We start from the raw sequence: 13365 nt of genomic DNA, 5'->3' as shown, positions 1-13365 counted from the left end.
TGTAGACCAGGCTGGCCTCGAACTCAGAAATCCACCTGCCTCTGCCTCCCGAGTGCTGGGATTAAAGGCATGCACCACCACGCCCGGTGAAAGTTTTATTTCTTACTCCTATCGTAGTCTTCAAAGTTTGTCTTATGTTTTTAATTTTTATTATTAACTTTTTTGACAAGTTCTCTCCTCTTCTTCCCTCCTTCTCTCCCTTCCACCCTCTTGCCCTCTCTTTTTCTCTGTAGCTCTGCCTGACCTGCAGTTCACTGTGTCGTCAGGGCTGGCCTCAAACTCACAGACTGCCTCCCAAGAACATGCATTAAAGGTGTACACCATGTGTGGCCAATACTTTTATATATTTAAGTTTCATGTTTTTAAATTTTCATTTAGTTAGTGTGTGTGTGTGAGAGAGAGAGAGAGGGAGAGGGAGAGAGGGGGGGGAGAGAGAGAGATAAGCTTAGACTCAGAGGAGGTTGCAAAGAAATGTTCAGAGGAGTCTGATGAACCTTTCTTTGGCTTTCACTTGCCAGCATCACATGTAGAGTATAATATTAAAATATTGCCTTAATATATTGAGTCAAGCTGGATGGCTCAGTGCCTAAGGATGCCTAAGGATGCCTGAGGACCAGAGTTTCAATCTCTGTGACCCACAAGATGGAGGAAGAAAGCTTTCTTCCACAAGTAGTTCTCTGTCCACCACACACATACATACATGTACCTGCACATAAAAAAGTAAATATCAAACCAGAAACTGATGTGGATATAAGCTATAGACCTTATTCAGATATCACTAGTTAAACATGGATGGGTGTGTATGTGATAGTGTGTGTGTGTTTCCATGCAGTTCTACTCCTTTGTAACTAGTATGACAATCATAGCTGACTGTTTAGTTCACCTTAAGATTACTTTGTGTTGTCATGCCCTTTTTATCCTTAATCTGATATGTTTCCTTCCTCCCTTCCTCCCTCCCGTTTTTTCTTTCTTCCTTTCTTTCATTAGAGGACAGAGTGAGTGAGATACTCTCACTTTGTAGCATAGTCTTCCTGGGCATCCTAGAATCATTTCATAACCCCGGCTGAACTTAAACTTGTAGTGGTCCTCCTGCCTCAGTCTTCCAAATGCTGGGGTTATGAGTGTTAACTGTGAGCTGGGCTTGCTTTTGATTTTATAACTGTTACATGAGAAAAGCTTCCAGATGAGGTTGTGCAGTATTGAGATTGGCCCTTCGGAAAATGGCCCTCTTCAGTCAGAAGGAGCCATCATTGCATCCTAGTGGCTGCAGGCACTAGCATGATTTGTTTCTTGTTAGCTTCTATCTAGTAATATGAATATGCTGTATGTGTATAAGTCAGGGTACTTGTGCCACAGTATGCATGTGGGTCAGAAGACAACTTTCAGGAATTAGTTCTCTACTTCCACAGTGGGATCTTGGGATGAAACTCGGGGTATCAGGTTTGTGTGGCAAACACTGTCACCTGCTGGACCACCTCTCTGTTCTGTGTTCTTTACAGTAATGTGAAATATTTCATTTATTAAACAAGTATTTCATCATACATCCAATGGAGGATTCTATGTACTTTCCAGTGTGGGGCTTTTCCTGTCTGAAAACAAGTCTTGATTCCTGTGATAAATGCTGAGCTTTTGCAAGTCCACTTTCAGTATTGAAAGGCCCTGCTATGGTATTTTCTAGCACAGATGGGCATTTTGTTTTGATTGGGGCAAAATGTTAGTCTGTGGTCCAGTTGAGCAGTACATTCACAGTCCTCCACTAGCCTCTCTAGTGCTGGGATTACAGGCGTATATCACCATGTTGACTGCTTCTGCGTTTTATGTTTGTACTAACCCCTAGCAAATAACTCATTCTCTTTCTATGCTTGGTATTCTGTTTTTCATTTTAGTTGCTTTCATAGTTTTACAGAATAATATGAATTATAAAGGAATATTGGAACCTGATTTGTGTTTCAATTTTTGAGACAAGGTTTTATGCAGCCATGGATAGTCTGGAAGTTGCTGTGTAGACCAAGCTAGCCTCAAATTAAGAAAGACCCATCTGTCTCTGCCTCTCTGTCTTCCACATGTTGGGATTAAAGGTGTGTGCTACCATGCCTATAAGATTTTCCTATAAGATTGATGTTGGAGAATGTCAATAGCATTAAGTACCAACCTCTCTAAAAATACACTATGAACTCTAAATGAAAATGCATAAAATGAATTCATAAACATTTTAGATTGATACTTATTTGTGTGTATGCACCTCTATCTGTGTGCCCGTGGAGAGATCAGAAGACAACATTTTGGAGTTAGTTCTCTTTTACCTTTATGTGAGTGCCAGAGGTAGGACTCAGGTAGCCAGGCTCATAAAGAAAGTACCTTTCCCAAGGCCCTCAACCTTGAGTTTTAAATGAGTTGTACTGCTTTTCTCCTGAATTTGTAGTGAACACTAGGGTATTAGCCTTTGTAGAAGTGTGTGTGTGTGTGTGTGTGTGTGTGTGTGTTTCTGAGACAGCCTTTTTCTGCATGATACTGGCAATACTAGAACTTGCTCTGTAGTTCAGGCTGGCCTGGAACTCAGAGATCCAGCCTGCCTCTGCCTCCCGAGTGCTGGGATTAAAGGCATGTGCGCCACCATTTGGCTAGCCTTTATACTTTTATTCATCAGTAGTGAATTGCTACATGCTTTTAATTTCTGCATATATAGGTACATTAGGCAAGTTTTTATAGGCACTTCAGAATATGTAGTCAAAACTCATGCTTGTGAAACTGTGACATGAGCTTTGTTATCTTGGTCTTGCATCAGTACACAGACAGTCATGTTATAGAGCTGATGGCATATATGCATAGTGATTGTTACACTATGCTATGGAAGAGATGTTAATAAACAGGCAAATGGTCAGTGTTTTTAATAGTTATGCTTGTAGCAGTGAATAAGCCCTTCTTTCTGAGCTGTTGACTTTTCCCTCTGCTGTTTGTGTGAGGTGCAGAGACTCTTTGAATTCTGGCTCTGTGACTATTTTCTATTGTTCATGCTGTTCTTTTTCCCTTAAAGCACAAGGAAATCTGAAGTAGTTTTACCTATGCATATTGCAGAGTCTTGTTTAATTTATTAACATCTTCCTGTTGGCAATGAAATAAAGGAATTTAAATTCTAGATGAAGGTTTCTTTCCATTAAAATTGTTAAGATATACTGAGCAAATTGTTTTTCCTTGCATTTTTCCCTAGAGAAAGGAAGCTCCTGAAATATAACTGGAGCATTTTTATTCTTCATTCAACTCTTAACAAAAGACTTTTAATTGGACTTTCTGTTGGCAGCCCTTATAAACCACCAACAAAGGCTTTCTTAATGAAAAAACTGGTATAAGGGAAACTCTCTAAAAAAATAATCATTTATTTCATTTTAAGATTCATTTGTATTATTTTTAATCGTGTCTGTGGGGGTGGGTGAGTATCTGCATGTGAGTACAAGTGTCTTTGGAGGCCAGGGACACATTGGGGCTGGAGTTACAGGTCACCAGGTTGTGAGTACTGGGGACACTTTGAGACACATGTATTTGGGTCTGAAAGAAGGAGAATGAGCAACTCCAAAGCCAGTTTCTCAGTGAGCTCAAACAGCATGTGGTAGTTTACCATCTAATGTATCTTACAGAGGGGACATGTGTCAAAATGCTGTGCACATTTATATTATATGCGATGTGCTTTGTTACTGTCTGTTCTAGCTGTGGTGAGGATCCTTCTAGTCATTCTTCTCTCCCACCAATACATCTGTTAAAGCTCCTTCAGTGAAACAATACAATGTACACTGTCACCAGTCATAGATACTGCAAGGAGGTTAATATTAACATGCTAGAATGGTTAGACATAGAAAATGAAATATGTGAGATGGCAAAAAGAGTACTTATCATGCAGTGGGTAAATACAATGCAAGCCTGGCCATCTGAGTTCAGTTCCTAGAACTACAGTAGAGACAGACTTCCCGAAGTTGGTTTTTGACCTCTACATGAACTTGCGTCTGCACTCTCATACACACACTCAAGGGACTGGGGGAAATCTGATATAAATAATTAGGTGATTGATTTGGGAAGGAGTATTTAGTTTTATTTTAAAACAGGTCTACATATACCCAAGGCTGGCTTTAAACTCCCTGTCTAGTGGTGATCCTGCTGGCTATATCTTCCAAGTGCTAGAATTATAGGTATGTTCCAGCACACCCTGTCTATTTCTCTTTTTTGAGACAGGGTCTTGCTCTGTGATTCTGACTGACCTTGAATTAACTTTGTAGCTCAGGCTAGCCTCAAACTTGCCTCAGTTTCCTAAGTGCTGGGATTACAGGTGTGTATCACCATGCTTGGTTCAATCATGCATTCTTTTGATCTGCATTGTCATAATTTAGCACAAGAAATGCTTGGATATGTAAGTATAACTAATGAATCTTATGGTCTATGAAAAACATTTCTTTACCCTGCCTACTTTTTTCTCTGTTAAAAAGCGACAAGATAGTCAAACAAAATTCAGTCACATCGGTAACCTCGCCCCTGACCCAGGATATGTATCAGTCAATTTTGAGTCTCTATGCTTAACAGAGTCAGGACGGTTTCATTCATTTGCTAAGCCTCAAACCTAAAGTTTACAGCATAAAATTAAAAAAAAATAATTGTAGGTTAATAAAAGTTGTGTTTTATTTAGCATCAATGAAGTTAATTTTCAAAAATTAATTATAAACTAAAACACTCTTAATTTCAGATTTTCTATTTTTCTGGGGAACTGTATTTTTAATAACAACAACATTAGTAGCCCTTCTGAAAAAAGAAAACAGAGAAGCGTCAATAGTAAAAGAAGAGACACAAGGGATCACAGACACTTACAAGCTGCTGTTCTCAATTATAAAAATGCCAGCAGTTCTGGCCTTTTGCCTTCTGATTCTAACTTCAAAGGTAAGAGATGTTTATACAAATTTATCATCATGGGATACTTTCAATGTCTTTCCATAAGTCCTCTTCTATAGAATTTAACAATGCAAAGCAATATTTCCTGCCTATTAAATATATTTTGAAAGTGATGATATCAAATATCACTTGTAAGTAAACTTTATGTCTTGAAATCTTGAAGACTTTTGTCAATGTGACGCTACTGTCGTGAATAGTAATGGTTGGAATGAGAACGATTACCATGAAGCTCTCTACTGTTGCAAGGAGCGAGCCCTTAATACTGGGTATGTGAGTGTGCCTTACAAAGATGAAGAACTATATGCGGATTTATTTAAAAACCTATTGGATTATATCTTAAAATTCTGAAAGGAAATCTACCAGAAGACAAATGAGATTACTGGTGACTTATATTCTTCATTAAGATTTGTTTGCTTAGCTGGGTGGTGGTAGCACACACCTTTAATCCCTTGGGTGGCAGTGGCTGGCAGATCTCTATGAGCCACATTTACAGACAATTACATCCAGCAATTTCAAGGACAGCCAGTGCTACAGAGAAAAATACTGTCTTGAAAAAACAAACAAAAAACAAGAAGAAAGGTCAACAAGTATATTTTCTCATAATAGGCTGTAGCCTATTCCCAACATCTATACTTTTACAGTGTTTTCTTTTGAAATCCATCTATGTGAACACTCTACAGCTCTGACAGGCCTCATTGTTTTTGTTTTAATAAAATCTCTTTAATAATGGAAAAGTAAAGTTAGAAGACAGGTTCATAGAAGATAACATATTCAAGTCATGTCATTTGAAAATGAAAGTTTTGGGACATGTTTCTTTGTTTTGTATTATTTTTTAGATATGTTTTCACTATCTAAACTAGACAAGCCCTTGCTTGTCCATAGCTCAACATATAGACTAGGCTGGCCTTGAACTCAGAGAGATGTTATTCCTTTTGAACTTCCTTTTCTCTGTTATATTTATGCATGTATCTGTATATACATGTTTCATATATGTTTATATATAGTTTAAAAGTGGAATTGAATTATACTGTATATAATTTTATAGTTATTTTGTCTTACTCCAAACAATTCCTGCATCATTTAATATTTTTAAGTGTGTTACATTAAGTACTGTTACATTAATAGTAATAGCATGTATGTTTGTCTTTTTGGTTTTGGGTTTTTTTGTTGGTTTGTTTTGTTGGGTTTGTTTGTTTGATTTTTTTTTTTTTTTTTTTTTTTTTTTTTTTAGACTGAGTCTAATTTTGTAGCCCTGGCTCACTCTGAAGACCAGGCTGGCCTCAAACTCACAGAATTCACCTGCCTCTGCCTCCCAAGTGCTGGGACTAAAGGTGTGCGCCACTACAACAAGCTGCTGTGGGTTTTTAAGGAGATGATATCATGTAGCTGAGGGCCTGTCTTCAAACTTAGAATGTAGCTGCTGATGACAGTGAATATTTTTTTAAAGATTTATTTATTTTTGTGTATGTGTGTGCTTTGCCTGCATGCATGCCTGTGTACCACATGTATGCTACATTGTGGAGGCAAGAGGAGGATGTTGGATCCTCTGGAGCTGAAGATGGTTGTGAGTTGCCATTGGGTGCTAGAACTGAATCCTGGAAGAGAAGCCAGGGCTCTTAGCAGTCAGCCTTCTTACAAGCTTAATTCTGAGCTCTTGAGCTCCCTACCTCATCTCCCAAGTGTTAGGACTGTGGTTCCTCCATCTCCCAAGTGTTAGTTAGGACTGTGTTTTCTTCTTGTCTAATTTATGATGTGTTATCTATAGTGGCTGCTTGTTCATCTCGTTACTCTAAATTCCATTTTGTGAATATACCAGTATTTATTTTTCAGAGTTACTTACATTGTTATGGTTTGTTATGAATAGTAGTCCTATAAATATTCAGGGAGATGATTTTTTGGTGAGGAGATATGCTTATTACTGATGGGTAAATATTGAGAAATTAAATAATTAGGTAATAAGAATGAGGAGTTCATTTTTTAAAAACATATTTTTATTGATTATTAGAAATTTCACAAAATGTACCATGATCACACTCATTTTCCAGTCCTCCCAGGTCTGCGCAGCTACCCTTATGAACTTCTTCTCCACAAAGAGAAGAAAGGGGGTGGGGGGATGGGAGAGGGAGGGGGAGGAGGAAGAAAAGGAAGAAAGAGGAGGAGGATGTGAAGAAGACACTCTGTGTGTGTTTGTGTGTGTGTGTGTGTGTGTGTCTGTGTCTGTATGCACACATACACATATAAATATATTTTCCTTTTTACAAATTTAAAGACAAAACATGACTTTGAATATTCAAACAGCCAGTAAGAAAATGAAAGATGCTCCACTTCCTTAACAATCTGGCAAATGTAAATTATAAATACAACATGGTGCCACTACATACTGAACAGAATGCAAAATTAAAGTTACATGTTTTCAAGAATGTGAAACAGTGAACTCACACTGTTGTAAGGAAGGAAGTTGAAACCAAGGACAGAAAGGGAAAACTAGCTTGGCATGGGAAGGGAAATAATCCCCTTACCCTGGACTGTTGAAGCTGTTGACAGTTCAGAGCCCAGCACAGCTGGGAGGAGTGGTACAAGCCTTTAATCCCAACCCACATGGAGTTTGTGGCCAGATGGTCTACGTAGGGAATTATGCCTCAGCCAGGTAGGCATCCTGCTAGGAAAACAAAAAACAAAAACAAAAAATAAATAAAACATCCTACACAGGAACTGACCCAGAAGCCTCTCTGAAAACTGGCTCTCAGAGTATCAAACAGGGCTGTGCATGCTGCCAAGGGAGAGAGGTAATCACTGACCTACCTCTGTGTATATCCTGTGAAGCATATGAACCCCAACAGAAACTGGACTGGCAAGATATCTACAATGGTATAATAGTGGCACTTTTCTTTAGTGGGTAACCAACAGATAATCTCACTGGACTTGAGGCTCACTCAACAGTAGGAAATTCATGTGTGATACTGAAGACCTTGATAACTATCTGTGAATGGAGAGCTCATACAGAGCTGAGACCTGAGTGGAAAACCTATGTGTATGTGTGTGTATCTGTTCATGTGGAGAACACAGGGACCAGAAAGAGGACAGCAGATCGCTTGGACCTGATGCAATAGGGTACTGTGAACTGCATAATATGGATGCTAGGAATGAACTTAGGTCCTCTGGAAGAACAGTAAGCACTTGTAATGGCTGAACCCTCCAGCCCCTAAATTGTGTGTGTGTGTGTGTGTGTGTGTGTGTGTGTGTGTGTGTGTGTGTATGCGCGCGCATTCCAGAATAAGTGGTGCACATCACAAGCTTTCCTAAATAACTTAAGTGCATATTTCATGAGAACAAAACATCATTTAAGAACAATGGTAGCTCACAGTTGGTAGTGGAATACATTTGTGGTTGAGATCAGAAGGAGTTCAGGGTCATTCTCAGCTTTATAGTTGAGTTTCTTGGTAGCATAAAACCCTGTCTCAGAAAACAAACAAAACAAATTCAGTATGGTTCAATGAATAATTAAAACCTTTTAAATTAAGGTAGTTGCCAAACTATCATAGTTAGGGCTTCCATTGCTGTGACGAGATACCCTGACTACAGCAACTCTTATTAAAGCACTTAATTGAGACTGACTTAAAGGTTGAGAGGTTTAGTCGTTTATCATCATGGCATAAAGCATAGTACTTGCTGTGAGATGTGGTGCTAGAGAAGGAGCCAAAAGTTCAACATCTTGATTGGCAGGAAGCAAAAAGAGATACACTGGGCCTGCTTTGGGCATTTGAAACCTCAAAGCCTACCTACCCCCCAGTGATACAATCCTCCAAAAAGGCCACCTACTCCTACAAGGCCACACCCCCTAACAGTGCCAATCCTTAAGAGCCTATGGGGCGTTTTCATTCAAACCTCCACACTAACCATAGCTTATATCTTAGTTTTACCCATTGCTCAGAAAATGGTCTTTCTCATTTCATGCTTCCTAGTTGTTATACAATTCAGGATCCTCTTCGGCATGCTGTAGGTTAAAGTTTGACCACAACTGTAATGTTTGTTTGTTTGCTTGTTTGTTTTTAAGAATACAGACCTGTCTAGAGGGAGGCATGGTGGCTCACATGTCTAATCTTAGCATCTAGGGGGTTGAGGCAGAAGGATTGCTTTGAGTACCACGTCTATGAGACCATCCTGGATTTCACAGTTCCAGGTTAGCCTGTGCTACAAGAGAGACTTTGTTTAAAAACAAATAAGCCAAATAAAACCCAAACCCCACCAAACAAAAACTAAAGACCAGATTTCTCTAGAATGACCTCTGTTTACATTTCAATTTAGATTATGTTATATTCAGTTTATGTATAGATTGGTAGGAGTATCTCAGAAGTAATATTTTATTGTCTTCAGGGAAATATATGGGATCCACATAATGGTGTTATCCCCTATTGTTTTCTATACTTTGGTTACTTTGTTACGACTTTGGGAACTTACTGTTTCCTTTTGCAACCAAGGAGATCCTTGAGACTGTCTTATCTCAGACTTCACCTGTTGCTTTTATCATCCTTACTCTTTATTGGTGTTTTTAAGAATTAATCTATATTATACTTTTTGGTTTTCTACCTTTTTTTTCCTTCAAGCTAGGGTTTCTCTGTGTAGCTCTGGCTGTCCTGGAACAGGCTCTGTACAGTCCAGGCTAGCCACAAACTCACAGAGATTCAGCTGCCTTGCCTCCTGAGTGCTGGTCCTAAAAGGCATGCACTGCCTTCTAGTATACTGTTATCTTCAAAATGTTATATATACTTAGAATTTTTTATTCTAATTTATAAAAAAATCACCAAAAACTATGTGGCAGTAATTCTTCATTTGAATCAAATTATTTATAGTTAAGCAGAACTAACAAATGTACGCTACACAAAGCAGTGAGTAAAATGTTAACTTGTAGTTTGAGCTGGTGTTGCTTGGTTTGCTTTTATTTTGTTTGTTTGAAGACAGGGTCTCTCTATATAGCCCAGACTATCCTAGAAATCATTATGTAGACCACCCTGGCCTCCCTCAAATTTACAGAGAAGTTCCTGCTTCTGCCTCCTAAATGCTGCAATTAAAGGTTTGCCACTTCAGCCAACTGGAGTTTGGTGGTGGTGGTGGTTTTGTTTTTTCATTTTGTCTTTTAGTTGTTGTATATTTGTTTTGGGTTTTGTTTGTTTGTTTTGCTTCTTTCAGACAGGGTCTCACAGTGTAGCCCAGGCTACTCACTGTATGGATGAGGGTGGCCTAGAACTCAGAGCTGCTGCCCCTTCTAAACACTGGAATTAAAGGCCTTGGTTTAATTTTTTCCAAAGTGAAAATTTAGTTGTAATTAAAACTATCTACAGTTGTACCAATATTGCATTTTCTATTGTTTTCAGTACATAATGTTAGTAAACCATAATGCAAAATATACCTCTTATAACTTGGCATCTGTACGCTTGTGACTGATGGGACAATGATGAGATTGAAGGTCTGTAGGACTACACGTGTTCTGACAAGGCAGCTCATGTGTGAGAAGCTCAGCCACGTCTGTTTTATGTTGCAGATTGGCTTCTCAGCAGCCGATGCCGTGACAGGCCTGAAGCTGGTGGAAGAAGGAGTGCCTAAAGAGCACCTGGCCTTACTAGCTGTCCCAATGGTCCCTCTGCAGATAATCCTGCCACTCCTCATCAGCAAGTATACTGCAGGTCCCCAGCCTCTGAACATATTTTACAAAGCCATGCCCTACAGGTAACTACAGAACCTGCTAACTAGCAAGTTGTCTTTAGAATAGTGTATGTCAGGGTAGATAGTATGTGTAGGCGAAACTGGGGAGGCATGAGCATCTTCAGTGTCAGTGTCATTTGGGTGTACTTTTTCTCTTTTTAGTCTTCTAGCACATCTTTTTGTTGGGGGGTCAGTATTTTTGTTTTATTATTGTCATTTTGAAGCAGTGTCTCAGTATGTAGTTTTGGTTGTTCTGGAATTTACTATGTAGACCAGGTTGGCCTCAGAGATTCATTTGCCTCTGCCTCCTGAGTCTGAGATTGAAGACATGTGACACCATGGCTGGGTCTACCCATTTTTAATACAGGTTATTCTTTAACCTAAAGTGGATGTCAACTCAGTGTTTCTCTCTTTGCAGATTATTGCTTGGATTAGAATATGCCCTACTTGTTTGGTGGACTCCTAAAGTAGAGCATCAAGGAGGATTCCCTATATATTACTATATTATAGTGCTGCTGAGTTATGCATTACATCAGGTAAGCTGAAGTAAAGTGCTGAGTGAAATGTAAGTATGTGGGCCCTTGGGCACAAACGTAAAGGCCAGAGCAGGATGTTGGCTGTCTTACTCTATTGCTCTTCTTCTTGCCTTGAAACAGGGTTTCTCAGTAAACTGGAAGCTTGCCATTTTTACTAGGCTGGCGGGCCAGTGAGCTCTCTGGTGATCTGTCTGTTTCTGCTCCAAAAGCTGGAGTTACAGGCACTCACTCACTCATGGGTGAGGATGTGAACTCAAGTCTCCGTGGTAGTAGAGCAAGCTTTCTTACATACCGAGCTATCTTCTAGTCCCTGAAGAAACATTTTCACAGCTACTTTAATGAAGTTGAAGGTTTCCCTATGAGTTAGACAATAAAGTAATTTGATGATGAACTTGTCAAATGTCTTTCAACTTTGTGAGGGTTAGTCATGAAAAGGGAGTTTATTTATCCACTAATGTTTCTTTAAATTGTTCATTTATTACAAATTTATTATACTTAAAAATATATTCCAACTAAGTTTACTCTTGCAAACTAAGTATACCGTAGTCTGCTCTTAGATGTAGGGGAGGAGCTTTTGTTTATTTCTGTTTATTTTGAACTCACGACATAGCTTACACTGGCCTGAAACTAGAGCTCCCATTGATTTTCCTGCCTCGTGTCAGTCTTTCAAGTGCTGAGATGATAGATGTAAGCAACTGTACGTGGCTCAGGTTTAGATTCTTTCTTTCATTTTATTTCATTTCTTTTCTTAAGAGAGATGGATACTGGATTTAAGGTTGTAATCTTTGACTTAGATGTTGTATTAAAAAGCTTAGTGTGAGATTTTTTTGCAGTATAAACTGCCTTTTCTTTCTGAGTTACAAGTGCGTCCAGTCCACAAAGGAAGGGATCTCTACTCTGCTTTAACCTCACTGAAGTTGCTGTTTCAGAAGAGGGTTTTGATTCTAAATATAAGTGACTCAAGTAAATGGTACTCAACTGTAATATTGCTAATATATATTAGAGAGTCACTGATTTTTTTTTTAATAGAACCTCATCTAAATCTTTGAAAGTAAGATATAAACTTCTTGGCTGAAACCTCAACAGTCTCAACAGTTTTGTTTATTTTTTTCCCCACACAGTTAAATAATTTAGAATCCAGGTATGGTAATACCATGCGTGTAATCCCAACATTTTAGAGGTGGAGCCAGGAAGATCTAGAGTTCAAGGGCAGTATTAGCTAGATTGTGAATTGGAGGCTAGCCTAGACTACATGAGACTGTCTCAAAAAACAAAACCAAAAAAAACAATCAATAAATGAGAATTCCTTGGTCTATCATATGTAACCAGCCATATGTTTATAAAATTATTAAAGGCAGTGTATCAAATATATTTTCCTTTATGTTTTTCACAAAGTTAATGCTAGGTACAGAATAAAAATTAAAAAGCATTTGGTTCGTTCACTGCTTCACTATTGACCCAGGAAAAGAATTGTATGGACTATATTATTATAGTCCAAAGGCTTATCTCTTTAGCTTTTGCTTTTCTTGAAGAACTTCTCAAGTGTAGTCAGAGAAGCTTGGGCCTTAAGGAGAAAAGGGTTCAAGGCCTTGTAGACATGAGGGATGACGCATGACACATGGTGTATGGCAGCAGTGCCATCACTTCTGATGCCGTCACACTTGCCTGAAAGCAGCTGTCCTAAGTTTTGAGAAGTAACTAAGAAACTTTAACTGAGAAGGTCAGGCCAAAGTCATTGCTATTTGTGGAATTTATGTATTAAAGTTATCAGAAAGCTTACCATGAAAGGCACTTGTTGAGTTTTGTGGAATTTGATATCCTTGAGTTTAATGTGACTTTGCTCCAGCAGTGAGCTGCTCCCTTCTGCCTCTGCATTCACTTTGTAATTCCTTTTTTATAAACACATCACAGAACACTGCTAAGACGGATATTATCATGGAAATAGTATTTATCTTTCTAATGAAGGGTTAATTAATTTTTACCCCTTTTTTTGTTATTTTTGATTCAGTGTCCCAGACCAACCTTAAACATGAAATCCTTCTGCCTCTTTTTCCCTGGTACTAGGATTAAAGATGTCTGTCTCCATTCTTTTTTTTTTTTTTTTTTTTTTTTTCTGATCAAAGCTCAATTTTACTATTTTCAGACACTCAGTTATAAAGGAAGGGGGAGGGAACCCAATTTCCCGCCAAGTAACTCAGGG

General features: G+C 38.6%; 1 protein-coding gene across 3 annotated transcripts in view; it reads left to right on the top strand.

Moving 5' to 3' along the window:
- The window catches only part of Slc33a1 (solute carrier family 33 member 1), a 30704-nt gene that overhangs the window by 6257 nt on the left and 11082 nt on the right, over window positions 1–13365 (top strand). For 2 of the 3 annotated variants that reach the window (XM_021157144.2, XM_021157143.2), the window contains exons 2-4: window positions 4727–4917; window positions 10469–10653; window positions 11048–11165. In XM_021157144.2, the coding sequence (XP_021012803.1) occupies window positions 4727–4917; window positions 10469–10653; window positions 11048–11165 (494 nt within the window). The remainder of the gene's footprint in view (window positions 1–4726; window positions 4918–10468; window positions 10654–11047; window positions 11166–13365) is intronic. The other variant, XM_021157146.1, reaches the window with a different exon arrangement.

The sequence above is a fragment of the Mus caroli genome, chromosome 3 (assembly GCF_900094665.2).
Source record: "Mus caroli chromosome 3, CAROLI_EIJ_v1.1, whole genome shotgun sequence".
NCBI lineage: Eukaryota > Metazoa > Chordata > Mammalia > Rodentia > Muridae > Mus > Mus caroli.
The sequence above is the reverse complement of the archived record's forward strand: the minus strand, read 5'-3'. Positions and strand labels throughout refer to the sequence as shown.